General features: G+C 39.6%; 1 protein-coding gene across 1 annotated transcript in view; it reads right to left on the bottom strand.

Moving 5' to 3' along the window:
• Nucleotides 1-16,090, bottom strand: part of LOC145411583 (putative fatty acyl-CoA reductase CG5065) — a 91,085-nt gene that overhangs the window by 22,718 nt on the left and 52,277 nt on the right. Inside the window, exons 5-7 of the mRNA XM_080281595.1 lie at nt 14,967-15,159; nt 13,790-14,029; nt 8,649-8,906 (exon numbers count right to left, since the gene is read on the bottom strand). Of these exons, the coding sequence (XP_080137721.1) occupies nt 8,649-8,906; nt 13,790-14,029; nt 14,967-15,159 (691 nt within the window). The remainder of the gene's footprint in view (nt 1-8,648; nt 8,907-13,789; nt 14,030-14,966; nt 15,160-16,090) is intronic.

Genomic DNA, 16,090 nt, shown 5'->3' with positions numbered 1-16,090 from the left:
TGGCAATGTGGTACGAGGCTTGCGCGTTGCCATAAACGTTTTCGGCAACCATCACCATTATGGCACTGCACATTTCTCATACAAATATTCCAACTCTCGTCTACCTCAAGAATAACATATACTCAGGCGACCAAAATATAAAAGCGAAAATAAACTGAGAAACAAGTTCGTATATACGCCACGAGCCGAGACTATGGCGCGTGCCGTAACCTTCAAGCCTGATGTAAACACAGCTGGGCGAGTGAGTGGCGGAAGCTGGTTGGCGATTGGTCAACTTTTTAAGCCATCATGTCGACCAGTTTTTGATGGATTTAAGCTTTTTTTTTTTTTTGCCTTTTCTCTCGAAATCCTTCTCGTAAACGACTATAAATACGTCATTTAACGAATCGCTCTGCTAATTCTTACACGTTTACCCAACCCTACCTTCGTCCCGGCCACTGTACCAACCAGTTTTTGATGTCTATGAACAAGTTTTTTTGTTTATGTTTTCTCTAGATTTCTTTCTCGTAAATGACTATAAACGTTTCAGTTAAATAATTACTCTCTAAATTTCCACACATTTAACCAATGCTATCACTCATCCCTTCCTAATTATCATATTCACAGAACTCTCTCTTTCTCTGTCTCTGCACTAGCCGGTTTGTGGGTCAGTGTGTGTTTGCTTGTTTGTCTTTGCCGGTGAAGAAACTGCTATTAAGAGTATGCGTGAGCGTGAATGAAAGTGACTGTGGATGTGTGTCAGTGAAATCGTGACTTGAAAGTGATTTTAATCCTCTCAATACAATTGTGTGTGTGTGTGTGTGTTATCTCCGGGCAATCCTATTCATCTAAAGATAGATTTTGAACTGGAGGGTTAACAACAGCCTTCATTAATCCATTCACTACTTTGGCTTTCTCCAAGGCTGAATAAAACTGTCTGCTAGCATGGAATAAAATATGATGCCCTCAGGCAGAAAAGATTAACCCTTTCAGTATGGTGACACTTGTAACCAAGCTAACATACTGCATTTAGTAATGGCATTTCAAACTAAATTATATATATATATATATATATATATATATATATATATATACACACAGACACACACACAAACTCACACACACACTGTATAACTTTCATTAATCCTTTTTTACTTTACTGCTGTAGGCTGAATAAAATCATGTTTTAGCAGCAAGGGGAGGGGGCAGACCTAGGACTGAAAGCCTTAATTACATGCCTTCCTACTATTTATCAATTTGCCCAGGGCAGATCTGTGCGAGGCACTGCATAAGTGTTTGCATTTCAGTATGCATATAGGTCGCTATTTACCTATGTGAATGCATGTTACCTTAGCTCGTGTGTTTGTGTGAACAAGCGCATGAATATGTAATTATGGATTCGCATGTCATTTGTGGGCTTACCCCCTTTGGTCCCATGATGTATATTTTAGTCTATTTTTTTTCCTTCCAGCTGCTGTACTCTTTTTACTCGAACATGGCCCAAAATTGTCAACTCCCCTAACTTGGACTAAAATTATTCTCTCCTAAGTCTGCCAAAATTTACAGTCTCTCCTATGCAGATGCTGGGTTGGAACAACAGATTAACACAAGAATATGATGGCACTATAGAAGAAATGCCTACCACTGAGCTACATGATTTAAGCTGCCAAAGGACTTAAATCTGGACCAAGTTATACTGCAAAGAGTATACCACATGAATTAATTTGGCTCATGGGATGCCCAAGCTGGGGAAAGGGCTGACCCTCAAACTTCAGGGAGGATAACTTATGTTTTACTCTTGCAAACCCAAATGATTTTATTCACCAGATCCAACCCCCTTCCCCTGGAGACCTGAGAATTCATGGAGGTTTTATCTAACACCTGCAGTTGACAGGTTGTCCTACAGCTGAATAAAATTGTCTGGAGATAGCAAAAATGAAATAAAAATGGGGTACCAATGTGTGTGTGTGTGTGTGTGTGTGTGTGTGTGTGTGTGATATCCCAAAACTGATTAAAATCAATATACACACATAAGAATATAGACTAAAACACAAATAAGGTCTTGGGTGTGAATGGGTTGTCTGTATAATGCTGGTGTATGCATCGGCATGAGTGTACATTTAGTTATGTAGGTCACAATACTGCACACTTTCAGGAGCCATATGCTACACCCTCCCACCTTCGCCTCTTCTTCTTTTTCCTCCTCCTTCTTCTTCTTACGGTATCCTTTTCTCCTTCTCTTTCTCCTTGCGGTTTTCTTATTTCCTCTCTTCCTTCTGTACATTATTCCATTCATTATTTTTCATCTTAGTTCCTCACCTCTGACAAATTTTCTTCCTATTTCCCTCCAGTGTCTCACCTGCTCATCCTGAAGTCTCCTTTTCTCATTTCGTCTTTCCACTATCCCTCCCTTCACTTTTCCTCCAATTCCTTTCTTTCTCCACCCTTCCTCCTCCTAGTCACCTTCTTTTAACTTTTCTTTCCCTTTCCCCTTCATATTTCCTCCTGCCTCCTTTTCTCTCTCTCTCTCTCCTATCTTCCAATACTCCTTGCTATAATTTTCTTTCTTCCACCTCCTCCTCTTCTTCCACTCTCCTTTCTCTTCCTCCTACTTCTTCTTCCACTCCCCTTCTCTCATTTCTTCTTCCTCCTCCACCTCCTCCTTCCATTCCCCTTCTCTCTCTCTTCTTCATCCTTCTCCCAATCTCCATCTCTCTACTTTCCCCCCCTTCTTATCTTTACTACCCTTATTTATCTTTAATTACTTCCTCTTTCAAATTTCTCTCTCTCTCTTTCTCACCCCTAATCCCTGTCCACTTTCTATTCTTAGTCCTTCTCCTCACTTTTTTCTCTCTTTCCTTTCCTCCACTACTCGTATTCTCTTATTTTTCTTACACTTTTTCTTCTCTCTCTCTTCTCCTCCAGTTTTTGCTCTATTTTCCCACATTGTTTTTTCTTCCTCCCTCTTTTCCATCCTCACTTTCCTTTCCCTCCACTTTTCTCGTTCTCTCTCCTCCCCTTCATTTTTCTCCTTTACTCCTCTTTCCCCCCCCCCCTTTATCCTTTTCTCCAGTCTTTCTTCACTTTCACTTTCCTTTCTCCTTCCCTCCACTTTTCCTTTCTTTTCTCTCCTTTCCTTCTCCATCTTTTCCTCAACTTTCCTCTCCTTCCCTCCAATTTCTTTTCTTTCTCTTTCTACCTTCTCTCCTTCCCCTCCTACTTTCCTCATCCCTTTCCTTACCTCTATCTTCATTTTCTCTCACCTTCCTTTCACCAGCCTCTCCACTTCCTTTTCTGCTTCACCTTCCATCTACTTTCCCTGTCTCCCCCTATTTTCCACTTTCCTCATCCCCTCTCTATCCTTCTACTTTTCCTATCTCTCCTTCCCTCCTACCTAATTTAGTCTCTCCTTCCCACTCATTTTCCTGCAATTCTTTCCATCTGTTTCCCTTTGCTCTCCTTTCCAGCACTTTCCACCTTCCCTGTCCTTACCTCCACCATTTTTTCCACTCTCTCTCTCTCTCTCTCTCTCTCCTTCATTTCTGTTTTCCACTCTTTTCTCTTCTTCCTTTTATTTTTCTTCTTATTTTCTCACTTTCCCCATATTTTCATTTTCCCTCTCCTTCTCATCACTTTTTTCTTGTCGTTCCTTCCCTCCACTTGTTCCTCTCTCCTTCCCTCCTCTTTCTATCTTCCTTTCTTGGCATTCCCTCCCTCCCCTCCCTATATCTCTCTCTCTTCATCCTTCTACTTCTGACACTGTTGCTACTCCCCTCCCAAATTGCTGCATGTTCCTCATTTACAACCCCAACCTCTTCCAAAGTCTCCTTCCATTTCCATCTGTTTTTTTCTCTATTCGATCTCATACTTTCTTTCCTCTAGTACAGTAAATATCCATTCACCTTTAGAGCTCTACATTATCCTTTCTTAACCTTGCAACTTCTCCAAATCACCACCTTGGCTGAAATTCTCATCGGTTAAGGAAGCCCTAACACCTTTGCCTCACTGATTTATTTTGCTTATTACACCTTACTCTCCTATTTTGTTCTATAAATCCTTCAAGCATCACCATACTCAGCATATATAATGTGCAAATGGATCTCAACCACAGGCCAAATGAAAAAAAAATCAGGAAAAGGTGTTAGGGAGCCTTCTTAGTCTTACCTGACGAGAATAAGGTCCCTTGTCTCTAAACCAAATTCCTCTCAAACCTTGGCCTTTTCTCTTGCCTTTTTACAATTCGTTCTCCATTACGTATAACTGCCTTTCCTTCTTTTACTTATTCACAGGTATATTTCCCTTGTCTGCCACTCATAAAAATTTCCACATTCTGAAGTAATTTTCACGACTGTATGAATTCATCACCATGACTGAAGCTAGTTATCTGTCCTCCAAGTATTAAACATTTTTCAGTCCTTGCATGCTGTTCATACTATCAAAATCTGTGACTAAAATCAGACCTCCATATAAGAAACATTATAGTTTTCAGCGCAATGTAAAAATCTACTGTCTATAGGAAATGCAAAACCAGGGGACATACAGCTTTGATGCATCTGATGTAACAAAAGTTGTGGTTATTCATTACTATATGGGAAATATGAAACTGAATGACTAATTTAATATGTTAGCTAAAGCTCTCTGTAGTAGTCAGTAATAACCAGGAATTTTTGTTTTTTGAATAACATAAATATATAGTATACTGACCACCTTCCTTATATACAGTAAAAACCAACATGAATCCTAGACAAACAGCATAGTACAAAGGTGTTCCTTACAAATACCATTGTAAAATAAACTGCTGTCATTTGATGTATGAGAAAGAACTCAATTGTAATGAAGAGATGTACTGTAAATGATAAAAAAGATAAACTGCAGAACATTTTCTAAGTCATCATTCAAGGTGAATTACAATTATCATGAGGAAGCAAGGTGTGAGTATTTGTACAATCACTCTCCTCACAATGCAAATCCATAATGTTAAGATGTACGAATCACTTGTTTCCCCAATCCTTTAGTGAAAATGTGTAAAGCGTCTTATATTCCACATGTCATGAACTTCTGTCGTCATCATTATATCACAGCAACATGACTTGAGGTATCTGCACTTACAAAGAAGCGGACTCACTCTCAACCACAAACATCATATAATTTTAAAACAAGTGCGAACATAAAACACAAAACAATCCAGCATTAGCAGGCACTCGCAACACCCTCAAGCAATATGACAGTGCATAAGGAGTTAATCGGTGGCAGAACATTAGACTCGGCCACTGAGATGAAATGCACAATGTTAAACTGAATGTAAACACACCCAAAAACCGCAGGGAAAACATATCTTAACTGGCAGTCAAATGCAAATTTTCTTTGTGCTTTCCCATACCTCAACACCCACCCTATCCAAGTGTCTCAGATTCATGCTTTCAAAGTTCACATCAACTTTCACAAAGAATGCAGTCCATGGTCAATAAAACTAGTCACCAGTCAACGCATCACTACATACTATACAATATTATTTTACATGCATTATAAAACCAGGTAAATGAGCACCATGAGAATACATTGTTGTTGGAGAAACCTTCTGACTCACTCAAACCACTAATCCTACAACTCCCATTTTCATAACATAAATTATTATGACCTCTCACTATCCCCAACACTTCCACATCATCCCATCTACGGCTTTTCCCCCACAGCCATTACTTTACCCCACCTGTCAATTTCATTCTTGGAAGATATTTTGAAGCCACTATAACCCACACATTTTTAAATAACCCTATTTACCCCTCCTGATGCTTTCATTCTTGGAATATATTTTGAAATAAATCTCCACTGCAATCAAACCACTGATCTTACAACATCATTTTTACATACAGTACTATACCACATGTTCCTGCCTCAGCCTAGTCTTCCACCAAATTTCCACTTCATCTCACCTATTCAGCTCCCCTAGCCCAATTCTGTACCACTCCCTTTTAACAGTTTCATGGCACGATGCAAGCCACATAGTCAGGGATCACACTTGTTTTATATATATATATATGTACTGTATATATATATATATATCCATCCATCCATCATCCAATCCTATGTCACCCAATGAGGAGCGTACGAACCCAGGACTAAGCAAGTTGGTCCTTTAAGACGATAGTGACCAGCTTCACTCATCCCTGAGTGACATTACGTGAGCAACGAACCCCAACTACCCCTTGGATATAAACCCACACAGGATCAATCCGACTGGAGCACCATAATTACCCACTAACCACCAGGTGCCATAATTTGGTTATATGGTTACCACCCAATGTAGTAAATGGTTTCCTGGAGTACAGGAAACCATCTGGCTAGTCACTCAGTGTAGAGTTACCCATAGGCAGCAGGAAGAGAAAAGAATGAAGGAAAGACAGAAGAGGGAGTGTAAAGTCACCCACAGGCAGAAGAAAGAGGAAAGAGTGAAGGAAAGACAGAAGAGGAAGGATGGAAGAAAGGAAAGGGCAGACACCCAAAGCAGCACTACATCGAGTGAGTGGATGGTAAGCGCCCCCACCTATCACGAAACATTACGCCAACAGGATCTGGTGTTCCGAGATGGTCACCCATCCAAATACTAACCAGACCCAATGTTGCTTAACTTCACTGATTGGACGAGAAGCAGTGAACTCAACGTGGTATGGCCATTTTATATATATATATATATATTTTTTTTTAAGTGCACACACACACACACACACACACACAATGTAAACTGTTCTCACATATACTCTACACAGACAGGTAAGGAAGATCACATTCATGTACTCAGTTAATACCTTGTCATTCTCTCCCTGTATTACTGGAAATGGTCCAATCTACTAAAAGTAACGACACACCTGACTATGGCTGCATAAGATGTCATCAAGATGAAGACATAAAGGTAAGTTTTTAAGTGCGGTCCAGGCAAGCCTTAATAGTGCAGTCCAGTCATGTCAGGATATACAATCCTACAGTCAGAGCAGGTCAGCGTCTTTGTCTCAGAATTACAGTGTTACAGACAAGTAAAAGAACAGCCAATTTCAAGAACTTATCTTGAAATGTTCAAAAGTCCTTCAATGCTCCTCTTAATCTGCATGTTGTGAGATACAGAACCCTACAGTCAAAGTAAAGGCATGTCAGAATCTGTCTGAAAATTATTGCACTGCAAATGGGTAGCTTAAAAGAAATGCCAATTTTAAGATAATACCATGACGCACACTGAAAATAAAACATGGCAAAATTAAGGTAACTGTCCCTGTCTCTGAGGTGTAACGCTACACACACTGCAATTCTTGTGAAACTCAGTCCAGGTAACAGAGCAGCAAGTGGTTGTCAAGTTAATGCTTTGTTCTTCCGCTATGCCAAGGTGCATGTAAATTCAGGTGATTATAACAAGTCATTCCCATGCCATAAACAAAAAACTATGAAACAGCATCAAAACAGGAAACATAATGTCACATAAGGCACTGCATGGCACTGGCTAATATATTAGGCAATCAAACCACATGAAATAAACACTGGAAGAAAACTGACAGAATAAGCAAGAATTTATGAGAATCTTTTGGAAAATGATGAAAAATCATCACAGGACACAATGAGGCTTCATTCTATTTATTATAAAAAAAAAAAAAAAAAAAAAAAAAAAAAAAAGGTGAAACAATTATGCACGAAATACTAGAAACGTCACAACAATATAAAGCAACAAAAAACCTATATGATCATACCATATATACTTAATTGAAAGCAACTGTACCTGACTGTGAGAGAACATAACTTAAAATGTTCATGGCATACTTAAGTATTAGGAACTGCAAACTGTGGTAGTACTTTGAATTTACTAACTACTTTCTGACTACACTCTTTTCACCTTAACTTGGCCCTGATTTTCGTCCTTCTGTGGCATATTTCATGAAATTCAATGGTGGAATAAGACAATGCTAAGGCACTACATCCTTCCCATTGCACTTCCTCTTGACTAGCACCATATTGTCATGTTAATTTACCGTTACAACTTGCCATTCAAGATGGAGATGGCAATTTTGGGCTAAGTTAGAGTAAAAAGGACATAGTGCAGCCACTCTGACAGACTATTACGGCTGAAAACCGATTATCCACAGTGCTTGAGGAACTGGGCTACTGTGCTTGGATTAGTGATTTTTCTGAATCAGCAAAATGTACTCAAAGAAGCATCAGGAATCACACAAATATTAAAACTCTAATGATCTAGCAGGTACAGTATATTACCATACCACACACGGTTTTAACTCATGAATATCAAACACAACACAAATTTTATATTAACAACAAATCTGGTCCGGGTGGAAGTCATGAGCTTTGGAAAATGGGCTTTTATATATATATATATATATATATATATATATATATATATATATATATATATATATATATATATATATATATATATATATATATAGCTTAGTGCTATGAAGACACTGAAACTTGTGAAAACCTAGCTCCTGAACAATTTACAGACAGGTTCAATATTATTTACATTTATAAGGGTTAAAAAAATCTTGGTGAACAAGAAAGAACTTACTTTGGACTGGAGATTATACTTAGAGTATCCCATGAACTACTAAGTAAGAACTATCTACTTAAAAACTTACTTACTTGGAGTTGTGCAAGGGCAAGAAACTTACTTTGAGAGGTGTTTGCGTGCAGAGGGCAGAGTGGCAAGTTCTTCCTTCATGACGTAGCGTTTGGTGCCCAGACAGTACTGCTCCATGTAGGTGGGCCAGTGAAGGGCTGACAAGGCAAAGCTGAAGGTGTGCTGGTCCTGGGGGCTAAGCTGGGCCCACAAATTCTGCACATTGTCATTGGAGAAACGCCACTCATGGGTTGTAAAGTACTCTAGGCAGGAAGCTGCACGGTCCAACTTCTGAGCGATCCTTACCATGCTGAGGGAAAAAGGAATGTGGAGCTGTTAAACAAGTGTCTGATTTTATGTAGGAATCATGTAACACCAAATTCATTACTGTACCTGTTGGGCGATCAAAAGTATTGTACTATATTTTAGTTCACTGAATACAGAATGGGTAAAATTAAACTGAGTCTTCTCATTTAATCTATGTCCCAAATAAAGGACCAACTGCCTAGCCCCAGGCTTCTATGCTCCTCATGGGGCAACATAAGATTGGATGATGGATGGATGGATGGAAGCTCTAGATTTTGCTACTCCAAGTGACAACAGGATAAAGACTTGAGATGAAAAACCTACATAAAAATACAGCAAAACAAATGTAAAACACAGAGCTGTTTTCCACAAACATCATCATGGTGAGTTATAATTACAGTATCTTTATTATTCAGCTAGACCTTTCAATACTAGTTGTGTGAATTATTTTATTCTGTCTACCAGCATTCAATCACATTTATTTTAGTAGAGACTTTTCATACTCAAAGAGCCAGGATTTTACCTCCACAAATTTCCTAGCCAGAAAAGATCTTTCCATTTTTTCTGGCAATTGCCAAATAGTGTACTTTTATTTAGTTCATACTCAAGGAGTTCCAGTCTACTTTTCTACTTTATATAGTAATGGAGTCTGGTGGCCTTGCTATGGACCTCAAAACACCCTGAAGACGATGACTAGTGATACAGAACTAGCTGTTAACATTATCATGGATAGAAAAACAATATGTAATCAGTTACCAAACTAAATATCTGAACTTTTTTACACAAATTAGATAAGCACTATATTACACCCTAATTATCAACACATCAAAGACATCCACACACATTCAGCATGTACTGACTTTCACCACTGATGTCACTCCCTTAATAGAACCTAATTCTTACTCACTCACCCTCCCAAATACCCATCCCATGTACTATTGCTCAAAATAGTATCCTTACTAAAGAGACGCGAGTCATTTCGACACAAGAGACGAGGAAATATGGAATGCCACAACGCTGCTCAAATTGCTCTACTCCGTGTTTACATAGTAAGGATACTTTTCTGGGTAAAAGTACCTGTGCAATACTCATATGTACTGTACCATGTGGAATACTACAGGAAGAAGAATGCTATACCGTAATGATGGATGAGAATCATTTGCCTACACACCTCATTTCCAAGGGCAGGATGAAATTCTAATAAATCCTCAGACCCCACAACCCTTAGTCAATTACAACTCACACCTATGAATGTAATCAACATATTTTATCCAAATCACCCGATGACCCTTTCCATACAGTAACATCACCATCATCTGGACCTCCATTCCCACCCTAGGGCAGGGTGAGGAGTACCAACATCCAGACAGCCCAAATGTGCCCAATCCAATGGACCACGCTTCCATTCACTCATCATTCAAGCCCACGGAATTCTGGCTCTATCTGATACGCCAAAAACATTTACCACATTCTGCAGCTGCACATAAACATATCCGACAGAGTCAATATAATAACAACAATATATATTCTATATTTGGTACCATCAAACTATGCTATAACCTCAAGCGATCCACTCTGGCACAAGGGTCAGAACCAATCTTCACTGATCTCTTTCATACTGTCTTTGTAATTTTATTCTTCTATCTATCTATCTATTGCCAGACGCCTCAATCCCGTTTGGGGTGGCCACAAACAAATCGCCTCCAAGTCGCCCTGTCCCCCGCCATTTCACTGCCCTGCTCCCAACTCACACCCCCCTCTCTCATATACTGTACCTCTCCACCCCATCCCTCCACCTCATCCTCGGCCTCCCCCTCCCTCTTCCCCCCTCCACCTCACTCACATACACTCTCTTCATCAGTCTTTATTCTTGCTACCATCAATTCTCTAACTTTAAAGACTAAACAGCCAGGCCTTCTATCTTGGGCAACACTGTCCTGCTGATTCTGCAAAGGTGAACAAAATGAAAAATATTCATTTTGCCTTAAGAGCACAATCCATCATATTCATTCTACTAACAGACAATTTTATTCAACATAAGAGGCACCACTCACACTCAAGGGGGTTACAGAACAAACTCCAGTAACCGCTTGAGCAGTTGTGTTCTTGTCAGTTAAATAGCCCCCTACCATATTTTTTCCTTTCAGTTAAAAATCTTGCATTTGGCACGTTAATACAGTACTCACTTTCATGGTACTAATGAAAACTGTGTTGACATTAGGGAGGGCTCATGTCTGGTGAGCCACAGCTCGCAAATGCGAGTATTTTTTCCCTTCAGCGAACAAATTTTACATGCAAGTCCCCTCTTGGCGAGGAGAAAATACATCCACTTTGGCGAGGAGTAAACTACAAAATAAATCTCAAATGAACAAAACATGTTGTGATCGATTATTAAGTCTTTCCTTGTCGCCATTGGGAATGTTTGAAACCTCATTTTATGATTCTAATCATCACAATGTGTAAATAAATATTTTTATTGCTCGTAAAATATTTCGGCTTGTAGCTAGTTTGGCTACTAAAAATTTATTTGGCTCGTAAATCTGAAACCTTAGGAGTCAAATGGCTCGCAACCATCGGCAGTTAGCAAGAGCCCTGTTAGGATGTTGTAAAAGGCAAACAAGAGACCAATAAGCTGCAAAAAGCAATAAATTGTCAAGAATGAGGTGCTAGAAAACCTCCTTAGATGGCAAAAATACTACCCATAGTTCTTGATACAGTACATTATTCCAGCTACTGTACTACAAAAGTTGTTAAAGATGTAGTGTTAGTAAGACTCAGATGGCGAGAATTCTGTCCACAGTTCTTGGTACTGTACATTATTCAAGTTACTACCAATTTTATTCACTTTTGAAGTGCCTCATGCATGTTTTCACCAATACTGCCAAAGAAGTTAGCTTACTCTGGTAACAGGAAACAGGACTTTGTAAAGAATCCTGCATCCAGCCATGTGACATAAAATGCGTAAGGTGCCATCTGTGTAGAATTACCAGATAACTACATACAAAAAGAAAATCAAAGAAATAAAAGAAGAAAAGGACTTATCATCATTAGTTTCAGTGCAAATGCAGCACTGCATCTTGCAATTGGTGACCTACAACTTTATCACATAACTCTACCAGTGACTGCTGTGGACAATTATCAAGGGCACCACTGACTTACCAATAGAACAAATGTTTTGGTCAGTTGGCAATAGTATCGGCTGAAAATCTGAGACTGCTACAACCTTATTCACTCTTCATGTATTTAACAACCTAATCCAAAATTTACTTTTTATATGGGGGTGAACAAATCTACTGCAAAGCTCTGTGACCTCTTAAAAAACATGAATCAAAAATGAAAAGATGTCCAAGATACAACCTCCCATCTTCATTAGTTATACAAAATGTGAAGCTACTTGCAACACAAACATTACATGATAAGCTCCCATCTTTATGTTAAGATGAGGTGGTTTCTAAACATCCCACTTCCACCCTTAATAGATTCCCCCCCCCCCAACATATGTGGGTATTGTTCTTTCTTCCCTATGTTTGACAGACAAGTTCTCTAAAATAAAAGTTTCAACATTTGTTTTCATCAACTATGAAGTTTGCTCAGCTGCTTCTCTCAAATCATGGTTCCATATCCTGTTTCCCAGTTGATCCACTTTTCAAAGTTTCTTTAGTCTTTTCAACACTTGCACCCCAAACAATTTTTTTTGTAATGCTTCTTAATGCTTCATTCTGTGGGTCTTACACTTAATGGCATCTTTCCTGCCAACTCAGTTTATGCCCTTGGTGGTTCAAGGCAAGACAGATAATTAAACAATATTCCAATCAGTTATACTAAATAAGTGCAATTCATTTCTTGATGGAAATACAGCATAAAATCCTCTTTAACAGGGGGCACTCACCATCCACTCACTCGATGTAGTGCTGCTTTGAGAGTCTGCCCTTTCCTCTCTTCTATCCTTCCTCTTCTGTCTTGCTTTCCTTCATTCTTTCCTCTTTTTCCTGCCTACGGGTGCTTTACACTCCCTCTTCTGTCTTGCTCCTTTCTTTCATCTTCCCTTCTATCTGTGGGTGACTCTACACTGAGTGACAAGCCTAATGGTTTCCTGTACACCAGGAAACCATTTACTATGCTGGGTGGTAACCATATAACCAAATTATGGCACCTGGTGGTTTAGTGGGTTGTTAAGGCACTCCAATCGGATTAAGCCGGTGCAGGTTTATATCAAAGGGGTAGTTGGGGTTTACTGCTCATGTAACGCCACCCAGAAATGAGTGAGGCTGGTCACTCTCATCTTAAAATATGTCAGGACCAAATTGCCTAGTCCCGGGTTCCTACTTTCCTCATGGGACGACATAGGATTGGATGACAGATGGATGAATGAACATCTTAAAACACACTTTTGTGTCTCCAATACCAGTAGCATCATTTGATTCTGTATTACATCTCCTTGAGCACTTCACACAAGCCGACAGCTAGTTTAGCCCTGCACACAAAACTTCTTGAACTCTCCACATAAAGACATAGCTGCATCATTTCTCCACATTCACACAACTGTATTTACTTTACACATTTGGCATTCCACCTGTTTTCCATCACAAAACCGAACTTCTAAGCTCTTCACATCAAACATGAACTCAACCCTTTTAACCCCTTCACCATGTACAGAGGTCTCTCCTATGCTGCATAATTCTGCAGTAACAAGAATAATGTACAAAAGACAACCTGTTGTTGAAGGCATTAACAAACTAGTACTCAACACTACCAGAGGCCTCTTCAGTGGTGAATAGTATCATTTGACAGTAACAAAAACAAAACATTAAAGGGCAATTCTGCTGCAATGGTTCTGTTTCTGGTACCAAACCTCCCCAGTTCCTAATTCTTCGAACCAAAACTTACATTGGCCTCTTCCCCGCAAGTCTAGCAGCAGCGTCCATGAGATATGCAGGTAGCCAGTGTTGAAGGAGGACTGATATGGTGTTTAAGGTCTTGTGCTGAGTGAAGTGCAAGTTTGGATACCATACAACATCGTTCATGGCATTTCTTCGAAGGGCTGACATTCCATGCTCATTTATCTCCCCCCATCGCACTGGACGCTCCATTCCAGACACACAATTGTAAACTACAAGTTCGTTTTTCCTGTGAAGAGAGATAATTGTGAAATAATCAAACTCAGATACAATTATTACAAAAGCCTTTTTCCTGTGGAGAGATGATATTCAGTGAAGGGAAAAAAAGTCAAAATGAAATGGGAACTGCATTAAACTTGAACACATTAACTAAATTAAACAAAGGGAAAAGTCAAAATTATATGGTAGCTGCTTTATACAAATGCACATTAACTAGGAGCAAATCTGAACAGTACAGTATTGTGCATAACATAAGGGGACAAAAGTGTATTTCAGCTAGCTTAATCATCCACCTCATGGACTTTTTTTGCACAAAAATCTTAATACACCACTTTAGAATGCAACTACTACGTGAAAATCAACTGAGTAATTACAACCAGGGAAGTTCTCTGATGCATGCTGGGAGATCAAGGGTAGGCCTTCCCAATGTGTACTCAAGTGCATATCCCCCCCCTCCCCTTTAATGCCAGTCAAGATTGTAGGTCGACACTGACTAGATGTGGCCCGTATAGGTTACTTCTGAGGAGTGGTCAAGGTTTATCCATCACATAATGCCACTCTACGGTTAGCAACTGGTCACTCGCCTTCAATATCTAGACTGAGTAGCCAAGCCCAGGCCTCTATGCTCTTGACTGAACAAAACCCGTTTGGATGGTGGATGGACATATGCAACATTCAGACTTTGCACAATTAAATATGGTACCACTTTCACTTTATCTCCTTCACAATGATAGTGTACTATATATTTAATTTTTTATAACTCCAGATTTATTTAGCTTTGGAGAGACTTTTTTGAACAGCAGGTGCTTGATATAACTTTCATTAACCTCTCCAGTACTGGCCGACTCTCTTAAATTGAATATAATTGCCTGGATGTGGCACGAATAAACTTACATAGTACACAATCTGACTCAAGTGGTAAAAACTCTGATGGTATGGATGCATACCTGTGTGTTGCTGTGTGCCACGCTGCAACAATGAGGAGGTTGATGGGTATGTCGACTGGGATGAGATCTGCCACCAGCTTGCCGTGGCAGTGAAGGGTTCTCAGCATTCCCTTCCCTGCCCCAACTATCAATCCTGTGGGGCCATTTAGATTATCCACCCAACCAGGCAATGGTTCTCGCCATGCTGCCGCAACTGTGGAGAAAGGCACAAATTAACCTGAGGATTGTGCAATTACCTTTTTTATCCCATCCTGTGGTGTGCAAAAAATGAAGTTTTTTTTTTTTAGTTTTTGTTTATCATAAACCTGAAGATAAACATCCAGGGCATCATCTGGCGAAAAGAAACAAATCTCTCTCTCTCTCCATCTTTGCGTGGCGCCGTGCGAAAGATTGCTAGGGGTGCAGTAGTTAACGGTGATGCACGGCCAGCACAGCCTGAGCTGTGACTTGCAACACAACACTACCCAGCCTGAGCTGTGGCTTGCAATCCATGGGTTAAAGGAAAATGTTTACAAGTTTTACTATTATGCAATACCTTGTACATCATCATTATCATGACCTCTATTTTCCCATCTATGGATAAAGTGTAGTTGGATCCAGGGGAAAAAGCAAAAAATACAAATGAGGGAGAATTATCATTAGTATGGCCAGTAAAATTACATATATAAAACATAATATGTATTCTGTATGACCAGTCTTGTTTTTACTTTTGCAACAATAGCTCCACCTAAACGTAAAAATGAATGCAAGATTGTTACTTACAACCAGATGGGAATATTTAATATAATTATCTAACTTCTCAAGTTATAGCCTTCTATAACATATACAGAGGACTAGGTACTGATACATTCAGTACAACATTATCTTTCCTAATGCACATGTACTGAAACTATATGGTTGTGGCCGAAGGAGCCACTTTGGTTCCAAGCAGGAGCAGCCCTGGATAATTGTGCTTACAAATGGAGACAGAGAGGATGGAGGGTGAAAGACTGACGAAGAGAGTGTATGTGAGTGAGGTGGAGGGGGGAAGAGGGAGGGGGAGACCGAGGATGAGATGGAGGGATGGGGTGGAGAGGTATATGAGAGAGGGGGGTGTGAGTTGGGAGCAGGGCAGTGAAATGGCG

Source organism: Coenobita brevimanus, chromosome 90, assembly GCF_032717465.1.
Source record: "Coenobita brevimanus isolate Jiangsu-jjx chromosome 90, ASM3271746v2, whole genome shotgun sequence".
In the NCBI taxonomy this organism is placed as follows: Eukaryota; Metazoa; Arthropoda; class Malacostraca; order Decapoda; family Coenobitidae; genus Coenobita; species Coenobita brevimanus.
This window is presented reverse-complemented; position numbering and strand designations above follow the sequence as displayed.